We start from the raw sequence: 24,886 nt of genomic DNA, 5'->3' as shown, positions 1-24,886 counted from the left end.
GTAGGGGCCCCAACAACCCCACTGCCTTGTGGGCGTCTCGGGAGAGACCAAGGCTAAGGGAGTAAACCCTAACAGAAAATCCGGAGCGGAACCCCGTAGGCGGTCATGTGTCACCTTTGGCATGTTTCCGGCAGTTCCTGCAGCCATACTGGTGCCAAACGTCGTGTCCTGCACTCCTTTGGACCCCACCAGAAAGGCCGAGAGGGGGGTTTTGACGACTGGGCAACTCTCAACCTCCATAAATTTGCCCAGGCATGCGCCATGGAGAGGTCACTCCATAGTTGCCTCACAGCGACTGAAACAACACGGAAGGCAGCAGTTACGGGTTATAAGTCCAGATAAATTGGCGTAGAAACTGGGCGCCACGGGTTGCCTTTGTCGGTGGGAGAGGTCATTGCACCTCACTGGACAGCTACCGCCCGCCTCAAACCGGGCAGCCCCCGGTCAATAAGGTTCTGTCCCGCCACAGTCTGCCTGCTTCAATGGGTGCTTGGAGCTCAGGGTCATTGCCCGAAAGGTGGACTGATACACCGCACCAAACAACATGAAAAAAGGAAAGAAGGTACCAGCCCTTCGCTTTGCAAGCTGGAACGTCAGAACTATGTGTCCTGGCCTGTCGGAAGACCTTACACAAATCAACGATTCTCGGAAGACCGCCATCATTAACAACGAGCTCAGTAGACTCAATGTGGACATTGCAGCACTTCAGGAGACTCGCCTCCCCGCGAGTGGCTCTCTAGCAGAGCAAGACTACACCTTCTTCTGGCAGGGCAGGGATCCTGAAGAACCAAGACAGCATGGAGTGGGCTTCGCCATCAGAAACTCCTTGCTCAGCATGATAGAGCCTCCCTCAAATGGCTCGGAACGCATACTGTCCATCCGACTGCTCACCACCTCTGGTCCAGTACACCTACTCAGCATCTATGCTCCAACACTCTGTTCCGCACCTGAAGCTAAAGACCAGTTCTATGAACAACTCCATAACATCATTAGCAGCATCCCCAACACCGAACACCTATTCCTGCTGGGGGACTTTAATGCCAGGGTTGGGGCCGACCATGACTCATGGCCCTCCTGCCTTGGGCGCTATGGCGTTGGAAGGATGAATGAGAACGGGCAGAGACTGCTTGAGTTGTGTACCTATCATAACCTCTGCATCACCAACTCGTTCTTTCACACTAAACCCCGTCACCAGGTTTCATGGAGGCACCCAAGATCACGTCGTTGGCACCAGCTAGACCTCATTGTCACAAGGCGAGCCGCCTTAAACAGTGTTCAAATCACACGCAGCTTCCACAGTGCGGACTGCGACACCGACCACTCCCTGGTGTGCAGCAAGGTTAGACTCAGACCAAAGAAGTTGCATCATTCCAAGCAGAAGGGCCACCCGCGCATCAACACGAGCAGAATTTCTCACCCACAGCTGTTACAAAAATTTCTAAATTCACTTGTAACAGCCCTTCAAAACACTCCCACAGGGGATGCTGAGACCAAGTGGGCCCACATCAGAGATGCCATCTATGAGTCAGCTTTGACCACCTACGGCAAAAGTGCGAAGAGAAATGCAGACTGGTTTCAATCTCATAATGAAGAGCTGGAACCTGTCATAGCCGCTAAGCGCATTGCACTTTTGAACTACAAGAAAGCCCCCAGCGATTTAACATCCGCAGCACTCAAAGCAGCCAGAAGTACTGCACAAAGAACAGCTAGGCGTTGCGCAAACGACTACTGGCAACACCTATGCAGCCATATTCAGCTGGCCTCAGACACCGGAAACATCAGAGGAATGTATGATGGCATGAAGAGAGCTCTTGGGCCAACCATCAAGAAGATCACCCCCCTCAAATCTAAATCGGGGGACATAATCACTGACCAACGCAAACAGATGGACCGCTGGGTTGAGCACTACCTAGAACTGTACTCCAGGGAGAATGCTGTCACTGAGACTGCCCTCAATGCAGCCCAGCCTCTACCAGTCATGGATGAGCTGGACATACAGCCAACCAAATCGGAACTCAGTGATGCCATTGATTCCCTAGCCAGCGGAAAAGCCCCTGGGAAGGACAGCATTACCCCTGAAATAATCAAGAGTGCCAAGCCTGCTATACTCTCAGCACTACATGAACTGCTATGCCTGTGCTGGGACGAGGGAGCAGTACCCCAGGACATGCGCGATGCCAACATCATCACCCTCTATAAAAACAAAGGTGACCGCGGTGACTGCAACAACTACCGTGGAATCTCCCTGCTCAGCATAGTGGGGAAAGTCTTTGCTCGGGTCGCTCTGAACAGGCTCCAGAAGCTGGCCGAGCGCGTCTACCCTGAGGCACAGTGTGGCTTTCGTGCAGAGAGATCGACTATTGACATGCTGTTCTCCCTTCGTCAGATACAGGAGAAATGCCGTGAACAACAGATGCCCCTCTACATTGCTTTCATTGATCTCACCAAAGCCTTTGACCTCGTCAGCAGACGTGGTCTCTTCAGACTACTAGAAAAGATCGGATGTCCACCAAAGCTACTAAGTATCATCACCTCATTCCATGACAATATGAAAGGCACAATTCAACATGGTGGCTCCTCATCAGAGCCCTTTCCTATCCTGAGTGGTGTGAAACAGGGCTGTGTTCTCGCACCCACACTTTTTGGGATTTTCTTCTCCCTGCTGCTTTCACATGCGTTCAAATCCTCTGAAGAAGGAATTTTCCTCCACACAAGATCAGGGGGCAGGTTGTTCAACCTTGCCCGTCTAAGAGCGAAGTCCAAAGTACGGAAAGTCCTCATCAGAGAACTCCTCTTTGCTGACGATGCTGCTTTAACATCTCACACTGAAGAATGCCTGCAGAGTCTCATCGACAGGTTTGCGTCTGCCTGCAATGAATTTGGCCTAACCATCAGCCTCAAGAAAACGAACATCATGGGGCAGGATGTCAGAAATGCTCCATCCATCAATATTGGCGACCACGCTCTGGAAGTGGTTCAAGAGTTCACCTACCTAGGCTCAACTATCACCAGTAACCTGTCTCTAGATGCAGAAATCAACAAGCGCATGGGTAAGGCTTCCACTGCTATGTCCAGACTGGCCAAGAGAGTGTGGGAAAATGGCGCACTGACACGGAACACAAAAGTCCGAGTGTATCAGGCCTGTGTCCTCAGTACCTTGCTCTACGGCAGCGAGGCCTGGACAACGTATGCCAGCCAAGAGCGACGTCTCAATTCATTCCATCTTCGCTGCCTTCGGAGAATACTTGGCATCAGGTGGCAGGACTATATCTCCAACACAGAAGTCCTTGAAGCGGCCAACATCCCCAGCTTATACACACTACTGAGTCAGCGGCGCTTGAGATGGCTTGGCCATGTGAGCCGCATGGAAGATGGCAGGATCCCCAAAGACACATTGTACAGCGAGCTCGCCACTGGTATCAGACCCACCGGCCGTCCATGTCTCCGTTATAAAGACGTCTGCAAACGCGACATGAAATCGTGTGACATTGATCACAAGTCGTGGGAGTCAGTTGCCAGCATTCGCCAGAGCTGGCGGGCAGCCATAAAGACAGGGCTAAATTGTGGCGAGTCGAAGAGACTTAGTAGTTGGCAGGAAAAAAGACAGAGGCGCAAGGGGAGAGCCAACTGTGCAACAGCCCCAACAAACAAATTTCTCTGCAGCACCTGTGGAAGAGCCTGTCACTCCAGAATTGGCCTTTATAGCCACTCCAGGCGCTGCTTCACAAACCACTGACCACCTCCAGGCGCGTATCCATTGTCTCTCGAGATAAGGAGGCCCAAAAGAAAGAAGAAAAGAGAGATATAATACCGGCAGGAATTAGTGCAATTTTTCACACTGGAAGATCGTCCACTTGAAAAACTCTGCAAATAAGACAATCAAGCAAGTTCCAAGAGATCATATTACCTGTGACTAGACAAATTTAACTGCCCCACCACTACCCCCTCCTTCTTATATCACTGTACATGGATGTTACAGCACAGAAACAGGCTATTTGCCCACCTGCTCTAAGCCCTGTGTTCATGTTCCAAACGAGGCTCCTCCCACTCTGATTTTCTCTTCCCAAATCTCTCTATTCCCCTCTCCCTTGTGCACCTATACTTACTACACATCAAGGGGGAGATTTTAACTTCCTCTGTCTGGTGAAGCAGGGCAATAGAGGAGTTAAAATGGAGCTGTTGGACTTACCAGCCCGTTCCTATTTCCACCAATTGTTCTGGAGCCTTCTTTGAGGTGGCCGAGATGCCTGCCTGAATCAGTTGGCAGGCTTGTTAATGCATGTAAATCAGGGACTGTGATGCACATAGGCCTCTTCAACTGTGAAGTGGGAGCTGTGGTCACTAGAGTCATAGAGTGATACAGCACTGAAACAGGCCCTTCAGCCCACCGAGTCTGTGCTGACTAACAACCACCCATTTATACTAATCCTACATTAATCCCATATTCCCTATCACATCCCCACCATTCTCCTACCAACTACCTACACTAGGGGCAATTTACAATTGCCAATTTACCTATCAACCTGCAAGTCTTTGGCTGTGGAAGGAAACCAGAGCACCCGACGGAAACCCACACGGTCACAGGGAGAACTTGCAAACTCCACACAGGCAGTACCCAGCACTGAACCCGGGTTGCTGGAGCTGTGAGGCTGCAGTGCTAACCACTGCGCCACTGTGCTGCCCCATGCAGTAAAACTCGGTGATACAGCAGAACCAAGTGCTAAAGTTATCTATGTGTGGCCAGGAGGAGCAGAAATGTTCTTCTAAGCTCTGCTAGAATAATTTGGACCTCAGCTGCCCTGGTTCTTTTCCACCCCCCCACCCCATCTGACTTTTCCCTGACTGGGTTGGCCTCCGGCTCCCCAATATTGCACTGACCCGGCTCCTGCAAGAACTGGTTATCTTTCTACTTCCTTCCTAGTTCAGTGTTCCTCTTCACAATGGCCTGATTCCTGCAGCTATCCCATTGCCCTGAGGTTTTCTGCAGTCTCTTGGGTTTGATCAGCATCAATTTGGCAGTGTAGACATTGAAGTGCGTGAACATGTGTCAGTGGGAGCCTCTGTGTGCCACACCTAGCTATACACCATTGCACTGATGGGTATCTGTGATTTACCTGGTTTCTCATGTTACACCAGAGCACTTTACAGCAAGGGACTGCCATATCTCAGTGGTGGAACTCTCACCCCCGAGTTAACAGGTTATGGGTTCAAGTCCCACTTCAGAGACTTGAGCACAAAATCTGGGCTGACGCTCCCATGCAGCACTGAGGAAGTGTCTGCACTGTCAGAGATGCCATCTTTCAGATGAGATGTTAAACCTCTCAGGCGGACGCAAAAGATCCCATGACGTTATTCAAAGAACAGCAGGGCAGTTTCCCCCAGTGTCCTGGTCAATATTTATCACTCAAGCAATATCACTCAAACAGATTATCTGGTCCATGTCACATTGCTGTTAGTGGGAGTTTGCTGTACACAAATTAGCTGCCACGCTTTCTAAATCACAATGGTGACTACACGTCAAAAGTATTTAACTGGTTGTAAAGTGCTTTGGGACACCAGAGATTGTGCGATATAAATGCAAGTTCCTTCTTTCGTCCTATCTTGCAGTAAAGCAGGCAAGAAGCTGTGAAGAAAAGATGACTTACTCAGTCTCACTCCTCCGAGCCTCATCAGGGAGCAGCAGGAACCAGCCTTCTTTCTGCTGAATCGTCAGCAGCTTGTTAATGTTGAATGCCACCTTGAGAGCAGAAGAAACAACAGATGTTGAAAACCTAGTTGTAGTCCACAGTGATCCTTATCCTACATCTCTTCCATTTAGGCCTGTACCTTCCAAAGTCCCTAACTGACAGGACAAATCCCATCTTGGCAGTTTGGGAATTTGAATTCAGTTTAAAACAGCTGGAATCTGATCCAAGTGGCTCACATATGTCTTTTAGGAAAGGAAACTGGCCATTTTTACCTGGTTTGGCCTACGCATGACTCCAATCCCACATCCATCCAGTTGATTCTTAACTGCCCTAACAAGCCACTGTATTGTAAGGGAAACTCAGGGTGGGTGATAAATGCTGGTCTTGCCAGCAACAGCTACAACCCAAGAATGAAGAAAGAAACATGTTTTTTTTTAAACTGATGTCCCCGTGGAGTGCAGACTCCCGTCTTTCACGATTAAAGATATACAATACAGACACAGCTATTTTTCTCTCTATCATTTTACCTCACAGATTCGAACAGGACCAGAAAACAATTTCCACCCACTGTAATGTCTGAATCCATGTTTGACTCCCTCCAATCAGGTTTCCATCCCTGCCACAATAACGAAATAGCTCTCAAAGTCACAAATGACATCCTATGTGACTGTGTCGAAGGTAAACCTTCCTTCCTAGTCCTGTGTGCAGCCTTTGACATGGTTGACCACATCATCCTCCTCCAACAGCTCTCCACCGGCGTCCAGCTGGGTGGGACTGCACTCACATGGTTCCATGCTTATCTATCTAATCGTATCCAGAGTATTATTTACAATGGCTTCTCTTCCGCTCCTGCACCATTACCTCTGATGTCCCGCAAGGATCTATCCTTCACCCCGTCCTAGTTCTCATCTACAGGCTGCCCCTCGGCAACATCATCCAAAAGTACAGTGTTAGTTTGCACATGTACCCTCACAATGCCCAGCTCTATCTCACCCCCAACTCTCTCAAGTCTTCCACTGTTGATAAAGTATCAGACTGCTTAATCGACATCCAGAACTGGATGAGCAGAAACTTCCTCAAATTAAATATTTGGAAGACTGAGGCCTTTGTTTTTGGTCCCCGCTCCAAACTCCGTTGCTTTGCTACCAACTCTATCCCTCTCCCTGGCAACAGTCTGAAATTAAATCAGTCCATTTGCAACCTTGGTGTCGCATTTGACGCCAAGATGAGTTTCCGACCACATATTCGTGCCATCACTAAGACCGCATATTTCCACCTCTGTAACATGTCCCAACTTCGCCCCTGTGTCAACTCATCTGCTGCTGAAACCCTTATTGACGCCTTTGTTACCTCTAGACTTGGCCAGCAGTCCAATGCACTCCTGGCTGGTCTCCCATTATCTACCCTCTATAAACTTGAGGTCATCCAAAACTCTGCTGCCCATATTGTAACTTGTACCAAGTCCCGTTCCCCTATCACCTTTGGGATCACTCACCTACATTGGTTCCCGGTCAAGCAACGTCTTGATTTTAAAATTTTCAGCTGTGTTTTCAAATCCCTCCATGGCCTCGTCCTTCCCTCTCTCTGTAATCTCCCCCAGCCCCAAAACCCTCTGAGACATCTGCACTCATCTAATTCTGGCCTCCTGAGCATTCCCAATTTTAATTGCTCTATGACTGGTGGCTATCCCTTCTGTTGCCAAGGCCCTAAGCTCTGGAATTCCCTCCTTACACCTCTCCACCTCGCTTTCCTCCTTAAAACCACTCCTTAAAACCTACCTCTTTGACCAAGCTTTTGGTCATCTGACCTAATATCTCCTTACATGGCTCGGTGTCATATTTTATTTTACAATGCTCCTGTGAAGCACCTTGTGACGCTTTATTACATTAAAGGTGCTATATAAATATAAGTTGTTGTTGTAACCCAGAACCACTTGGAACATGAAAAATATATTGCAAAATATTTTTCAAGAATAGAGATAAATGATTTCTGTAATCTAATCATGGGATTGAGTTATCATAATATTTATGAACTTTGTCTGACCCTCTTAATTGCAGTACAGCCTGTAGTTACACCCGAGTATGTACTAACCTCTATGTAAATCCGTAATGTTCACGTTATGAGTACTTCCAATCACACCATTCTGAGTCACCAGATGCCAAGTTTATGAGCGATTGGTAGCATTCAATTATTTGAGTCAGTTAAATGCTGATGAAGGGTCACATCCAAACCGCTGGGCCTGAGTCCACGACCTCTGCAGTACCAGCAGTGGCCACCGCTCCCGGCAGCGCTGCCAACCCTGCTGAGCAGCTGGCTCTCTTTAAAGGGACCGGAATCCCGGCTTGTGAAACTTCGATGTAAAAAGACCGCACCGTCACTCAGGGGACACAGGAAAAGGCCGAATCAGGGCTCCCCCTGCCCTTTTGGCCCGATGCCGGGGGTCCCACCTCCTCCATAAAATCCAGCTCACTGGATGGGATTTCAATTCTGGGGTCGGCAACATGTCCGTACATGGACACCAGTGTCCGTGGTACAAACTTTGAAGTCCATGACTGGTAATTTCAGGCATGAGAAATTTCCCGTTGACGACTTCTTTTCAACCAGTCCGGCTTTATAAAAAATTAACAGCCATCAGTTTCCCAGCTGTCAGGTGTTTAGAGCATAGAGAGCGCTTCCGAACCATGGACAAGTTTGTGGTTTTCGGTGGATTTAAAAAAAAAAATCGAACCCACTGGAAAACCACGAACTTGTCTGAGGTTCAGAAGCGCTGTCTCTGCTCTAAGCACCTGTCAGCTGTGAAACTGCTGGCTGTGAGTTATTTCAGAAACGGATCAACTGCAAAGCTGGCCAGCTGAGAATTCCCACTCTCTGAAATGGTCCGTGCGGGGTGGGAAAGAGAGAGAGGGAGGCACAGGGAGAGCGAGAGTGGCAGAGAGAGAGAGAGAGGGGAAAGAGAGGGGGAACAGAGACAAAAAGGGGCAGAAAGGGAAATGGGGGGCAGAGAGAGGGGGAGATGACACAGTGAGGGGGGAAAGACACAGAGAGGGTGGACATGCGGAATGCTCCGTATCATTGCACAAGTGTGCGGGCAGACATTGACTACTTGTGTAAGCAAAAAAATGCCAGGAATCTCACTAAATAGTGACGAGAAAGTAAGTCAATAAATTAGTCTTCTCATTTAAAGCTTCTTCACAAAAATGCATGTTTGCTTTTTTGATTAATATAAATGCCTTTATCTTTCCAAAGTTGTCTCACTGGCCCCCTATGTAAGACAAAAATTGAATGTGGACCCCACACGAAGAGATTGGAGACCCCTGCTTCAAGCCTTTAACCTTGTGTTTTAAAATAACTTAGCAGCTAGGTTATTTTAAAACACAAGTTTAAAAGCTTGTGTTACGTAAACTCTTTTTAAAATGGCAAAAGTCGCTTAGAGAATGTCTTGATTTCTGCACTCTGGCAAGCATTACTTTCACTTGAGACACAAGCTTAGTCACATGTTGCAAGTTGTTGGACTTTTACTTCGATATAAATGTCGTAATTCTGCTGCTATCCATTTGGAATTGCATTGTTCTAGAACTTGTATTGAGAGGAAAACAGGCAAGAAAATCCAAGTAATCTCCAGAAGTCAGCATTGTAATTTCCTCATGAATACAAGAGCACAGTGTAATGGGGCTGAGTGATATTGGCAAAAACAGGCAGGGCATCCTGAGGGTGCTTGGAGTTCTCCTGATGTGTGCTCAGTAGCATAGGTCAGAACCCTGGTGCTGCTGGACAGGAGGCTGGAATGCAGACTGCAGCAGTGTATGCAATTGAAAAGCTGCGAGTGGTGAGGGAGAGGGGAATTGTCCAAACTGCAGCTTTATTCACCTTGCAGGCCAAATGGAAGTTAAACAGCAGAATGTGGGGGAATGCCTGGATGGCAGGTGCCACGGACCGCCTCACAGACGCACTTTGAGGAGTTGGTCCTTGACTTGGCCAGAATGCCAAGCCACAGGGATGCTGGAGACAGAGAAATGGGGGTCCGCTGTAGACAGGGTGAAAACATCTCAAAATCTCCAGGTTCAGGGGATGCAAGGCAACGCCCATCGTGCAATGATCTATCAATGCCTAAACTGTCATTTCATTGCTTTCAGCAGCGTGACTGCCCTAATCTCTCAAAGCCATCAGCAGAGGGGCAGGAGGCCAAACAGAGACAACACGTCCCCAAGGAGTCAGAGGAGGATGACACCTGAGTCTGCATGACACATCTTTCCTGTGCACCCTGCACCAGCGATGATATTCACACCTCGGTGGGTCGTCGCGTTATTAGAGAGGGTGGCACAAGATGAAGTGCACCGCGCATCAAAGCTGGAAGATTCGGGGAGGCAGAGTCATATGTGGCCAGTCTTACTTGGAGGATGGAGGACAGGGTGCAGCCCTATTCAGTAGGGTGGAGATGCAGAGCCTAGGGAGTTACGAAACAGGCGGCTCTACCTGGAGAATCAGTGTGAGATGTGTGCCCACATGTCAGAGTTACTGGAGGCACTGCAGAGTCATGGGATGACAACACAGGAGTCCATTCATCTCAGTGCAGAGGTCCTCCAGTGACAGAGTAGTCAACCTCTTGGAGGACCATATGCGGCACCATGCAGAGTGGATGCAATGACAGCATGCTGACATGTACGGAATGTCTGTAGCATTGATCAGTCAGTGGTGCGACTGGCACAATAAAGCATGGAGTGGATGCCAGCGGCACCCCACCTGGTGATCCCCTCCAGCAACCAAGGGTGCGATGAACAGGCTGAGGAGGCGACAGATGGTAATGAGGGGGCCACCTCTCACGGGGCTCCGTCACCACCATCATCATCATCTACCTCCATGGCTACTCCGATGGGCAAAGCATCTGTGGACTCATGCCCTGTGACAGAGGCTGCCCCTGCAATGATGCTGGTGCAGCAGCCTTTGGAGGTGCCCCCCACCGCGCCCCCCCCAGCATCTCCACACCGAGGCTGACTGCCACGGGCGTCTCAAGCCCAGACAGGCACTAGCGAGCAGTCTGCCTCCACCTCATCCTCAGCCACAGGGGGAGCAGCTCGTAGGAGTGGCTGTGAGCGGAGGCCACCATGTCGGTAATGTCACTTTATGGGCCACTTGGGTATTTGTCATGTAAATAATAGTGAAATGTTAAGCGATAAAGCACTGGGAAAGTTGTTGCACTAAGGCTGACTTGTGTGTTTCCATTTCGTGCTGGTGGAACGCAACAGAATGGGAAGTGAGGATTGGCAGAGTGATGGAGTGAGCTGGTGAAGACTGTGTAAGGTGGAGACTCTGGAGCCCTCCTGCCCCTCCTCACCCATTTGCCCCTGTTGCCCAGGGATCTGCCTATGCTCCAGCAGGTACTGCTCCTCATCGCTGCTCAGGGCAAGCTCGAAGAAGCTTGATCCTATTTCCTCTAATGTCCTTCCTTCATTGGCATTGGACTGTGGAGTTTTCCTGAACCACCTCCCCCCCCCCCCCCCCCCCCCCCCCCACTCATCATGAGCCTGTGAGACCCATTAGCAGAAGGAGCCATCTCTGCACACCCCACTTCCCTCCGCCCCAATCACTGCACCTGCAAAACGCCCGCATCGAGAATGCAGAGATGTCAAAGACAATTCTTTTCACTGAGCACTGTTTGCCTGTGAATGAGGGCCTTCTCTCAACCTTCCCTCTTCAATGCTGTCTCTCTCTGTCCCGTCATTCCAGCTTGTTCCCTGCTGTGTCACCGCCTCCCCCTCCCTGTCGTAGTTCTGACGGTGCGTCAAATCCGCACCTTAGAAAGAAAATACAAAACTGGCGCTTTAACAAGCTGATAACAAGCCAGCTGCATGGAGCAGGTGGATTGCCCTTCCTGCTCCTGACGCTACCATTTGAACTCAGAGTGTGCTGGTTTTGTGTTGGGAAACTGACATGCTGAACCAGAGGTGGGTTTAAGCAACCGCTGGCGCCCATTCCCGCCCTCAGGAACAAATAAAAATGCTGTCCATTGTTCTTCATCGATTGACCTCCCAAAATGTAAATGAGCTAAGGTTTGGGGAACCAACAGGGTCACAGACCTAGAGGTACCATTGGGTTAAAGGTGGTGGCTGTTTGAAGTCAAGATGAAGAGTCGAGCTCTGTGTTTGCAACTCTGGATTGCTGTGTTCCACATTCAGGCTAGCTTGCCAACACAGGCTAGCTCCTGAAGTCATTCTCCCTAAAGCAGGGAGCCAGAAGCAAAACCATCTTCATCGTTATTTGTATCCTTACTCAAGCTGGTCCCATTATTTATGTCTTGCAGTCAATTAGTATTCAAACATAAGCCTAGGCCCAGTGGTCGTACCTCACCTCAGGGTCAGAAGGTCATGGGTTCACATCCAATCCAGCGATTACAGCACGTAATCCAGGCTGATGCAACAATGCAGTACTGAGGGAGTGCTGCACTTTGGGATGCCTCACCTGTCCTCTCAGGTGGACATAAAGGATTCCATGGCAGTATTTCGAAGAACAGCAGGGGAGTTTTCCCCAGTGTCCTGGTCAATATTTATCCCTCAATCAACATCACTAAAACAGATTATCTGGTCATTATCACATTGCTATTTGCAGGTCATTGCTGTGTGCAAGAACAACATTAATCCACTGACTGTGAAGCACTTTGGGACAACTTGAGGATGTGAAAGGTGTTATATAAATGCAAGACTTTTCTTAAGTGTGAAACAGTATTGTGTCAGCTGTAGAATTACTATAAACAATCAAAAATCTGCAAGCCAAGTATTAATCGAGGTGTTACCTACCTTTCCCAGGAAATCATTTTTGCTGACCAGGTCCCAGTCCCACACCTCCACGTGCAACGTGTTCTCTGTCCCTGTGTCATCCAGGACAAACTCAAAAACCTCATTCCAGCGGGGGTAACAAGACTTTTTCACAACCTACATCAAGAAAACTCAGTATGAGGAGCTTTCACTCGATTTTAATAACATCCACCCACCACAGCTAATCTAAGTATTAAAAGTGTTGAGCGGCAGCAAGTTACTCAAGCAATAATGACAATCAAGCTGCTATTTACTACAATATGCTTCTAGATGCTCTCTCAATCACTAACAAAAGAGCAAGGTAGGTGTGGAAGGAATCATTTTTTCTGAAATAGTGTGGGGCCTTGCAAGATGCCAGCGTAGGTCAGAGACAGCACTATATAAGGCTACTGGCCCAATTTTCTGACCCATGCCTATCTTTAGCAAGACTTTATGCCATAATGGAGCCTTCTGAAATTTGCCCAGTGGTTAGCGGATAAGAAGACTCTGCTTAGGTGTGTGGAAACCAGATTTCTATCAAGCCAGACTGATGAGATGAAAATCTCCACTGCCTGCTAAGCCTAATGGTCCAGGGTGAAATGAGTTTGCAGGTCTTCAGCCTGGTTGCTCATGGATTTGAATCCACAGCACAAAACTACTCAATTCAGAGAGTGCATTAAATTAAGTCTCACAAAGACGGCTGGTGTGTGGGAAATGGAAGTATTTATATTGGTTTAATGGGTAATGTTCCACAAGAGATTACATTAAATCACAGTTAGGGGGCAAAGCCAAAATTGGCAGTGTTTCATCTCCCCAGTACTGAAGTTCTTCACCTTAATGAGAGCAAAAGCTCACCAAAATAGAGGTATTGAGTACAAAAGCAGGGAAGTTATGCTGAACCTTTATAAAGCTCTGTTTAGGCCCCACTAGAGTATTGCATCCCGTTTTGGTCATCACACGTCAGGAAGGATGAGGTTCCTTGAGAGGCTGCAGAGGAGATTTACCAGACTAGTTCCAGGGATGGGGGATTTTAGCTACAAGGTAAGGTTGGAGAAACTGGGGTTGTTCTCCCTGGAGCATAGGAGATTGAGGGGAGATTTGTTAGAGCTGTACAAGATTATGAGAGGTTTGGGTAGGGTAGACAAAGGAAAGTTGTTCCCATTAACCGATGGTACAAGGAGTCTTTTGGGCCTCCTTATCTCGAGAGACAATGGATACGCGCCTGGAGGTGGTCAGTGGTTTGTGAAGCAGCGCCTGGAGTGGCTATAAAGGCCAATTCTGGAGTAACAGGCTCTTCCACAGGTGCTGCAGAGAAATTTGTTTGTTGGGGCTGTTGCACAGTTGGCTCTCCCCTTGCGCCTCTGTCTTTTTTCCTGCCAACTACTAAGTCTCTTCGACTCGCCACAATTTAGCCCTGTCTTTATGGCTGCCCGCCAGCTCTGGCGAATGCTGGCAACTGACTCCCACGACTTGTGATCAATGTCACACGATTTCATGTCGCGTTTGCAGACGTCTTTATAACGGAGACATGGACGGCCGGTGGGTCTGATACCAGTGGCGAGCTCGCTGTACAATGTGTCTTTGGGGATCCTGCCATCTTCCACGCGGCTCACATGGCCAAGCCATCTCAAGCGCCGCTGACTCAGTAGTGTGTATAAGCTGGGGATGTTGGCCGCTTCAAGGACTTCTGTGTTGGAGATATAGTCCTGCCACCTGATGCCAAGTATTCTCCGAAGGCAGCGAAGATGGAATGAATTGAGACGTCGCTCTTGGCTGGCATACGTTGTCCAGGCCTCGCTGCCGTAGAGCAAGGTACTGAGGACACAGGCCTGATACACTCGGACTTTTGTGTTCCGTGTCAGTGCGCCATTTTCCCACACTCTCTTGGCCAGTCTGAACATAGCAGTGGAAGCCTTACCCATGCGCTTGTTGATTTCTGCATCTAGAGACAGGTTACTGGTGATAGTTGAGCCTAGGTAGGTGAACTCTTGAACCACTTCCAGAGCGTGGTCGCCAATATTGATGGATGGAGCATTTCTGACATCCTGCCCCATGATGTTCGTTTTCTTGAGGCTGATGGTTAGGCCAAATTCATTGCAGGCAGGCGCAAACCTGTCGATGAGACTCTGCAGGCATTCTTCAGTGTGAGATGTTAAAGCAGCATCGTCAGCAAAGAGGAGTTCTCTGATGAGGACTTTCCGTACTTTGGACTTCGCTCTTAGACGGGCAAGGTTGAACAACCTGCCCCCTGATCTTGTGTGGAGGAAAATTCCTTCTTCAGAGGAGTTGAACGCATGTGAAAGCAGCAGGGAGAAGAAAATCCCAAAAAGTGTGGGTGCGAGAACACAGCCCTGTTTCACACCACTCAGGATAGGAAAGGGCTCTGATGAGGAGCCACCATGTTGAATTGTGCCTTTCATATTGTCATGGAATGAGGTGATGATACTTAGTAGCTTTGGTGGACATCCGATCTTTTCTAGTAGTCTGAAGAGACCACGTCTGCTGACGAGGTCAAAGGCTTTGGTGAGATCAATGAAAGCAATGTAGAGGGGCATCTGTTGTTCACGGCATTTCTCCTGTATCTGATGAAGGGAGAACAGCATGTCAATAGTCGATCTCTCTGCACGAAAGCCACACTGTGCCTCAGGGTAGACGCGCTCGGCCAGCTTCTGGAGCCTGTTCAGAGCGACTCGAGCAAAGACTTTCCCCACTATGCTGAGCAGGGAGATTCCACGGTAGTTGTTGCAGTCACCGCGGTCACCTTTGTTTTTATAGAGGGTGATGATGTTGGCATCGCGCATGTCCTGGGGTACTGCTCCCTCATCCCAGCACAGGCATAGCAGTTCATGTAGTGCTGAGAGTATAGCAGGCTTGGCACTCTTGATTATTTCAGGGGTAATGCTGTCCTTCCCAGGGGCTTTTCCGCTGGCTAGGGAATCAATGGCATCACTGTAGGGGACACAGATTTAAGGATTTGGGCAAGAGATGCAGGAGGGTGTGAGAAAGAACTTTTTTTTTTACACAGTGGGTGGTAATGACCTGGAACTCGCTGCCCACGAGGGTGGTGGAAGCGGAGATGATGAATGATTTCAAAGGAAATTGGATGGGCACTTGAGGGAAATAAACTTACAGGTCTACAGGGATAGAGTGGGGGAATATTACTGCTTGGATGCTCTACAGAGAGCTGACATGGACTTGATGAACTGAATGGCCTCATTCTCTGCATTATGACTATGACAAAATATAAAGATTAAAATTCTAGGAAAAACATAGCTTGCCTCAGAACGACTAATATTGGCACATTAATTTACACGACCATAGTTTACAAGAAAGGATGACAATGGGATCCGTCTGCACAGTCTTAACAGCAGACACACGAGACCCACTACAACCATGCATGGATGAAACACATAAAAGGGCCAGCAGCCAACTGTGATGCTCCAGAATCCCCAGATTTTACTATGCATCATGTATTCATGTATTATTCTGCTGCTAAGGGGTAACCCTTTTGAGGCAACAAGATCCAATTGTGTTTCAGACACATCCTTAGATCAAGTAGAGGTCAATCGCTCTTAGGTTTCATCAACACAGCATGGAAGCACCACCACCCCATCACAAGCAAGTTCCTCTCGCTGGGTCAAGATCTTGGAACTCCCTCCCTAACAGTACCACATATGAACTGCAGCAGTTCAAGAATGCGGCTTACCACCATCTCCTCAAAGGCAATAAATGCTCGTCTTGCTCGTGACATTCACATCCCATGAATGAATTAAAAAAGGGTCAATTGGTGGTATATTCTGTTGCTGAGGCAGCCTCTCTGTAAATTGGTAGAGGCATGTGAATCCCAAATGCCTTCCCAAAAGTTCAAAGAAACCAAGAAATAAATGGTTTTCTTTTCAATACTTACCCCACCCTTCCCCAAGTGTCACGCTGAAATTTACATGCAACAACTTGTGACTCTGCTAGTCTGGGGACTGATGTGCAGTTTGCAGACCTTTAGCATTGATTTAGTCTGAGCTGGAGAACAACAATGAGACAGGGTGCAGAGCAGAGCCCGTGGAGGCAGGCAGCAAGGGTGGAGGGAGTTGGGAGGGGAGCAAGGTACAGAGTTAGAGATAGAAAGCAGCAAGACTGGCCAGTCAAAGAGTGAAATACAGCCTCCTTTTTGTATGCTCCATGTTCCCTGCCTAGCCCCATATTGGAATGAGGAGATAGTGGAAGCTTTTAACTGAACTCTGGGAGTTGTAGCCTATTAGGGAGAAGGCTACGTTTGCTGACAACACAACCACTGGTGGGCGCAGTACTAGCACATGCGCAAATGCAGGCTCTTCAACTGGAACGTCAGTGTCTGCGATGTTCAGGCAGCTGCCAGGATTAAAGATGGCGCCACTCAATTTATCACAGGAAATGCTTAAGGTTAGATCGTTCTAGCAAACTAACCTTACATTAACTTGGATGGAAGCCCAGTAATATGCTACTATGTAGTTATAGGATACTAACTGTAATCCTCAGATCCATTTAATCTTCCAGTAATCCTATTAAATACAAAAGGAATTTTATGATTGAATTTCCATTGGAAGATAGTGAATTGGAATCCTTATCGATGGAAAAGAAAATCGGGCAGAGTATAAAAGGTGCTGCCAGTTCGTTATTGTGATTTGTTTATATGACTGACTAGGACTGATTTCACCCGAACGCAGCTAGCGTTCTAGCTCCTGCTCCACTGGCCGCGCTCCCCCCTTGGCAACTCGCTTTCTCCCACTCCCCACCGGCCGCTTCCCCCCCCCCCCACCAGCCGCTCACTCCAGACTTTGCCGCTCCCCCCCACTTTCCTGGCCAATTTTTCCCCGCTCACGCCACACCGCTCTCTGATCAGTCGCTCGCTCCCCGCACCCCCTCCCCTCCAGCCGCTAGTTATAGGCCACGCTGTTTCCCTCCTCTTAGCCAATCGCCTCCACGTTAGATCAGTCACTACGTGCCGCCCGAAGAAGCAAGGCGGACCATAAGGGACGATGGGGTGACGTAGGAGCGAGTGGCCGAGAGAAGGGAAGCGGTGCGACCTAGAGCTAGCGGCTGGAAGGGAAGGGGGCGGTGCGGGGAAGCAAGGAACAATCAGCCTGGGGAGTGGCGGGGAGCAGCGAGGTCTGGAACGAACGGCTGAGAGGAGGAAGCTTCGAGGCCTGGAGCGAGTTGCCGAGGGAGGAGAGCGACCAGTGGGGCAGAAGCGAGTGACGGGGATCGAGCTCCAGCCTCAAAGTCTCCCATTCAGCTGCTTCCTCCATCCGAGTTGGGGGCTGTATACCCGATGACGCTTTTTCGCGCATGCGTGAAGATGGATCAGGCGCGGATATGCGATGACGTAATCCCGTGCATGTGCCACGTAGTCCTGGCGAGATGTAGCTGCGCATGTGAGAAGCTTGACGCGCTTGGATGACATCAGCAGGTGGCTGCGTTGTCAGTAATCACTTTGTAAGGAGAAATGCTCATTGGGCACAGTGCATTTTGGGAAATGGTGCACAGAAGGATTCTGGTATATTCCAGGAGTTTGTTACTTTGTTAAACATATTTACTCAGAAATCTGGGTGGATGCAAGAAAATTCAAGCCACACACAGACAAAGATCAACTGTATCATAGAATCATAGAATGGTTACTGCACAGGAGGCCATTCCGCCAATCGTGTCTGTGCTGGCTCTCTGCAAGAGCAACTCACCTCGTCCCACACCCCTGCCATTTCCCTGTAGCGCTGCAAATTTTTTCTCCTCAGATAATTATCCAATTCCCTTTTGAAAGCCTTGACTAAATCTTTTTCTTTGAACACTTATGTTTATTAGTTATTAGGAGATATGGACAAGGTGGTGCGTGACTGAGAGAGGCAAGGCGATTGGAGGGGGGAGATCATATGATGAAACCTCCAGGAATATGTCCAACCAGAGTTGGCAACCCTAATTCCTGCTGGATTTGGACCCACTAAATCTTCCAGCTTTCACAGAGGTTGCTGATAGGTTGAGGTGCTTTGTCATACACTCCAGAAGCTTGATAAATTTTTGTCTGCTCTCTTGTGACCCACTCCTTTAATTGTCCACGTTCCTTTAAATTTGACATACACACAGTTTTCCTCTCCTACCAGTAGTGTCACCCGAGTTTTCCCCTGGAGTTGTGCACAATTATGCATCTGAGATTAGATCAGAGAATTGAGTGCTATTGAGAGTTATTTTATCAAATTAATGAAACAGGTTTTAATTCCTAATAGAAATCACTGAATCATATGAGTCATCGCTCAGATGGAATCAATAAAAGTGGTTCTAAAATGGGAAAAGCTGATTGTAAGTGAAATGGAAGAAGTAGATTTCTATAAGTTTACTAATGACTCAACTAATATGTCAAATTTAAAACCCTTATCCTTGTGTTTAAATCCCTTCATGGCCTTGCACACCCACCTCCCCCTCCCCCCCATCTCTATAACTTTGTCAATCCCAACAACCCTCTGAGAGCTTTCTGTTCCTCTGACCCTGAGCTCTTGTACATCCCCAACTACCTTCGCCATACCACTGGCAGCCACGCTTTCAGTCATCTAGACTCTAAGCTCTGAATTCCCTCCATAAGCCTCTCCAACTACCTCTCCTCCTTTGAGACAAAAACAAGAAATGCTGGAATCACTCAGCAGGTCTGGCAGCATCTGTGGAAAGAGAAGCAGAGTTAACGTTTCGGGTCAGTGACCCTTCTTCGGAACTGACAAATATTAGTTTCCTCCTTTGAGACCATTCTTGAAACCCAATCTGACCAAACATTTAGGTGTCTCTCCTAATTGTCCTTCATTCGCTCAGCATCCATTTCTGTCTGATTACACTTCTGTGAAGTGCATTGTGAGATTTTTCTCTGTTAAAGGCGCTATATAAATGCAAGTTGTTGAATCTCCCCTAGCATTGCTCACAGTCAGTCAGAGGATACACTAGCCCCCATTTTAAGCTAACCCACCCAACAGGAATGAGGGGTCTTCAGGGTGGATACCTGCTTTACATCCTGCCGCATATTTGCTTGGCTGATGTCAGCACAGCGTAAATTTGGGCGATGTGTAAAATGGGGGTCCTTTCTGAACCTCTCCTGTTCCCACCAGGTGGGTTAGGTTAAATTTGGGCTAGTGTAACTTCAGGATTCATTATGGAGAGAAATAGAAAGATCAGAGATGGGAATAGGACTCATTAACCTGGGATAAATGATAGGCTTTCCGAAACCTATATTGCCCAGTGTGCAGTAGTACATGTTATTTTAAGTGTATTGCATGTACTTTACATTTAATACATCTGTGAATGCTTAGCCTCAACATTTCAAGAACCTTATTGGTTTTAAGGACTAGGTGGAATATTTTATCATAAAAAATGCTTCCTCTAATAGAATAAAATTTGAAGTTTTGTGCTAATGCTTTAGTTTAATTACTGTTAATGCCTGACAGATTCCTGTGCACCTGTTATCTTGTTGCTTGAGATGAAGCTGACAACTGATCTGAATGGTACACTGTTGTTCCTCTGAAGCCAGATAGAGGGCAGGACAGGACACAGCAGAAGGCTGAAAGGTTGTGCACATTTGGAGAGTGCCCAAAAGGCACTGAGGGGCAAAGCTTCACAAAATGCATTATGTTGATAAAGACAAAGTGAAGGGGAGCAGTGCTAGGGCAGGAGGAAAGAGCAGGAGAGAAGGTTGTGGATAAGAAGCAACTCCAGGAGTGGAGCACAAGGACAGCCCACTGCTGCTGAGAAAGGCAAACCTGTGGAAGTGAAAGCCGGTGAAGAAATGATAGAACCTAGTTTTTAAAAAGAAGTTTCTGGAATATAATATCCTTTTGTGCAGTGTGTTTATATTAGCCTGCTGGTTATATGGCGGTGATTAGATTAGCATAAGAACAACTCAACACTTCTTACCCAATAACCAGAATGAGGATATTAAATTGCAAGTTATTAACACCTTTAATAGGAGTTGGTCAATTCTGAATTAATGCAGAACGAACAGGCTGAACTCACAGAGCTTTCTTGCGATTTCCCGTTGTACTGTACTCTGACAAAGGGATCTGAAGCTCCATTTAGATCTTTCCGAGCCAGGTCTCTGAAAAGAAAGAGAAAGATTGCATTTACATAGCACCTTTCATGACCTCAGGCTGTCTCCAAAGTACCTTACAGCCAAATTGCAGCCAACTGAGTACCATTGCTGGAAGTTTGGGGGAAGATGACGGGCCCAGGGCTGGTGTACAATAAATGGAAGGAAAGCAAATAAAAATGGCTTTTCAAAAAATTGTCTAAAACCTTTAAAAAATTTCAATGCTTTAAAAACATCATCGACTACAATAACACCATCTAGAAATGTCTTTTTTTGTACAAGACACAGAATGAAATGCCTACTGTGCTTCAGGCACCCAACGCAGTGAGTATTACTGGGGTAGTTCAGTAGCAAGACAAACACAATGGCAAGATTAGGATTCTTCATAACACACAGAAAGCACGATAGACTAACAAAGGCCTGAGTGTGCATTTCTTTCACTGTTTCCTAATTTGCCCCTTGTGTGCAACATGCCCTTTGCAACTGTGGCATGGGGAAGTGGAAGGGCTTTGTTCAGAGAGTGACAGAGGACGAGGCTGGGGAAAAAAAGGTGAATAATGCAACCTCTCTGTGTATTCCACCTCCTCCTGATTTAAAAATAGCTCAATGTAATCTGACGCTGTAACAGTCACAGAATTTCCACAGGGAGACATTTCTGAATGATTTGTTATAGGAGACCTTTTACAATCTGAGTCATAACCAGTGCCTGCTCCAAACTAGGCAGAGGTGGGCTGATAGATTTTTTGCCAATTAGATCAAATGACTGAATCTGTGACAATCACCGTTCTACATCTGGACCACTGCAGCCCATATTTACCTTTGCATTCAGTTTTACAAATTCACATCACTAGTTCACACAGTAACCAATTCAAAAGAAGTCAGTCTCTGGACTGTCTCTTTAATAGGTCCCTCCTCTGACACAACTCATGAAGCAAAATGGAGCTGGAGAGTTAGTTGCTACAGTGCAAACTGCTGCTGAAATATATCACTTGCAGATTCAAGGCTCTTGAACAGCTTTTTGTATAGTTGATTAACTCTTGATGTGACTGTTAAGAGTATAGAGCAGCAAGCAGAGTGTCAGCTGAAACAATGGGTCACAATTTGCTGAAAAAGTAATGGTGTGAGTGACGCACACTGTTATTATTGTGCACGTCGGCCAGCAAGTTCAAGGCATGAAGAGATACACCATGAGTCGCAAATTTCCAGAACATGCTGATCTATTTACACCACTCTGCCACTTGCTTTGCACAAACTGCATCTCGCCTTCAGTCTCCCCATTATTTTTAAGAACTAGCAGAATTTGCACATTAATTGCCCATTGAACTCACCACATACAGTTAAGCCTAGTAATTAATCACGTAAGTACCCTTTTAACAACGTGATATATCATAGCTATTACAGAAACATGGCTTAAGTAGGGACAGGAATGGCAGCTCAACATTCTTGGTTAGAGGGTTTTCAGATGCGATAGGGAGGGGGATAAGAAAGGAGGGAGTGGCAATTTTGGTCAAAGGAACTATTACAGCAATGAGGAGGGATGATATGTTGGAAGGTTCATCAAATAAGGCCATATGGATTGAGCTAAGGAACAAAAAAGGGGCAATGACACTGCTGGAAGTGTACTACAGACCCCCAAACAGTCAGAGGGAGATAGAAGAGCAGATACGTAGGCAAATCTCTGAGAAGTGCAAAAACAATAGGGTAGTAATAGTAGGGGACTTTAACTACCCCAATATTAACTGGGATAGTTTTAGTGTGAAAGGAATTGAGGGAGCAAAACTCTTGAGGTGCATTTCTGGTCAGTATGTAGCAAGTCCAACAAGAGAGGGTGCAGTTTTAGACTTAGTTTCAGGAAATGAAGCTGGGCAGGTGGAAGGAGTGGCAGTGGGAGAGCATTTTGGTGGTAATGATCATAATTCAGTCAGTTTTAACATAATTATGGAAAAGGACAGAGATAGAACAGGAGTTCGAGTTCTCAATTGGGGCAAGGCCAATTTTACTAAACTGAGGAGTGATTTAACGAAAGTGGACTTGGAAAAAGCTACTTGAAGGTAAATCAGTGTCAGAACAGTGGGAGGCGTTCAAAGGGGAGATTCAAGGGGTTCAAAGTAAACATGTTCCTACAAAGAAAAAGGGTGAGTCGGCCAAATCTAGGGACCCATGGATGTCGAGGAGCTTACAGGGTAAGATAAGGCAGAAAAGGAAAGCTTATGTCCAACAACGAGAACTCGATACTACAGAAAGCCGAGAGGAGTATAGAAAGTGCAGGGGAAAAAAGGAAATCAGGAAAGCAAAGAGAGGGCATGAAATAATATTGGCAAGCAAAATCAAGGTGAACCCAAAGATGTTTTTATCAATGCATTGGGAGTAAGAGGATAACTAAGGAGTAGGGCCCATAAAAGGCCAAAAAAGTAACCTATGTGTAAGGGCAGAAGATTTTGGTATGGTTCTTAATGAGTACTTCACAAACGAGGGAGACAATGCAGATATTGTAGTTAAGGAAGAGGGGTGTGAAGTATTGGATGTGATAAACATAGGGAGAGAGGAAGTATTAATGGGATTAGCATCCTTGAAAGTTAATAAATCTCCAGGGCCTGATGAAATGCACCCAGGCTGTTAAAAGAAGCAAGAGAGGAAATAGCGGAAGGTCTGAGCATCATTTTCTAGTCCTCACTGGATACAGGTGCCCGAGGATTGGAGAAATGCTAACGTTGTACCTCTGTTTAGAAAGGGAGCGAGGGATAGGCTGAATAATTACAGGCCAGTCAGTCTAACCTCAGTAGTGGGCAAATTATTGAAATTTTTCTGAGAGACAGGATAAATTGTCACTTAGAAAGGTACAGGTTAATCAAGAATAGTCAGCATGGATTTGTTTGACCAACTTGATCGAATTTTTTGAAGAAGTAACAGGAAGGTAGATGAGGGTAGTGCAGTTGATGTGGTCTACATGGGTTTTAGCAAGGCTTTTGACAAGGTCCCACGTGGCAGACTGGTTAAAAAAAAAAATCCCAGGGGATCCAGGGAAATGCAGCAAGGTGGATTCTAAATTGGCTCAATGGCTGGAACAAAGGGTAATTGTTGACAGGTATTTTTGCGACTGGAGGGCTGTTTCCAGTGGCGTTCTGCAGGGCTCAATACTGGGTCCCCTGCTTTTTGAGGTACATATTAACGATTTGGACATAAATGTAGGTGGCATGATCAAGAAGTTTGCAGACAACACAAAGATTGGCCATGTGGTAGATAGCAAGGAGGATAGCTGTAGGCTGCAGGAAGATATTGATGGTCTGGTCAGATGGGCAGAAAAGTGGCAAATGGAATTCAACCTGGAGAAGTGTGAGGTGATGCATTTGAGGAGGTCAAACAAGGCAAAGGAATACACAATTAATGGGAAATTACTGAGAAGTGTAGAGGAAGTGAGGGACTTAGAGTGAATGTTCACAGATCCTTGAAGGTAGCAGGACAGGTCGATAAGGTGGTTAAGAAGGCATATGGAATCTTTTCCTTTATAAGAGCACAGAGGTTATGCTGGAACTCTATAACTCATTGGTTAGGTCACAACTTGAGTACTGTGTGCAGCTCTGGTCACCTCATTACAGAAAGGATGTAATTGCACTAGACAGGGTGCAGAGGAAATTTACAATGCTGTTGCCGGGACTGGAAAAGTTCAGCAATGAGGAAAGATTGGATAGGCTGGGGTTGTTCTCCGTGGAACAGAAAAGGGAGGGGAAATCTGATTGAAATGTACAAAATTTTGAGGGGCCTGGATAGAGTGGAGGTGAAGGGCCTATTTACCTTAGCAGAGAGGTCAGTGACTAGGGGGCATAGATTTAAAGTGATTGGTAGAAAAATTAGAAGGAAGTTGAGGAAAACATTTTTCACCCAGAGGGTGACAGGGATCTGCAACTCACTGCCTGAAAGGGTAGTTGAGGCAGAAATCTTCAACTCATTCGGCTAGCACAGACACAATGGGCCAATTGGCCTTTTTCTGTGCCTTACACTTTCTATGATTCTAGGATTCTATATTGTTAATGACTGTTAATCAACCTCTCTTGCTGAGAAAGTGAACAATTTAAACTGGATTCTCATTACTTCAAGTAGCAAGTAGTACTGCTGGTGTAGATTTTCAAAAATGGCTAATTTTACACTTTCCTGTTCTTTCACTTTCCTCTCTCTCACTCTTAATCTAATTTTTCTTTCCCTCTCTTTACTTCTCTTTCTGTACTTGATTTGACTCTAATTCACCCTCCTTCTCTGTTTCGTACTCAAAGCTTAAGTCTCATTTGCTAAGGATACACAATGTTGGCCCTGTTGTTCACGGAGGT

At 47.0% G+C, this 24,886-nt stretch overlaps 1 protein-coding gene across 2 annotated transcripts in view; it reads right to left on the bottom strand.

Annotated features, from left to right (window-relative positions):
• The window catches only part of rasa4 (RAS p21 protein activator 4), a 251,575-nt gene that overhangs the window by 81,333 nt on the left and 145,356 nt on the right, over positions 1-24,886 (bottom strand). For both annotated transcript variants that reach the window (XM_068010142.1, XM_068010143.1), the window contains exons 6-8: positions 20,492-20,573; positions 12,479-12,613; positions 5,646-5,737 (exon numbers count right to left, since the gene is read on the bottom strand). In XM_068010142.1, the coding sequence (XP_067866243.1) occupies positions 5,646-5,737; positions 12,479-12,613; positions 20,492-20,573 (309 nt within the window). The remainder of the gene's footprint in view (positions 1-5,645; positions 5,738-12,478; positions 12,614-20,491; positions 20,574-24,886) is intronic.

This window comes from Heterodontus francisci, chromosome 30 (genome assembly GCF_036365525.1).
Source record: "Heterodontus francisci isolate sHetFra1 chromosome 30, sHetFra1.hap1, whole genome shotgun sequence".
Lineage (NCBI taxonomy): Eukaryota > Metazoa > Chordata > Chondrichthyes > Heterodontiformes > Heterodontidae > Heterodontus > Heterodontus francisci.
This window is presented reverse-complemented; position numbering and strand designations above follow the sequence as displayed.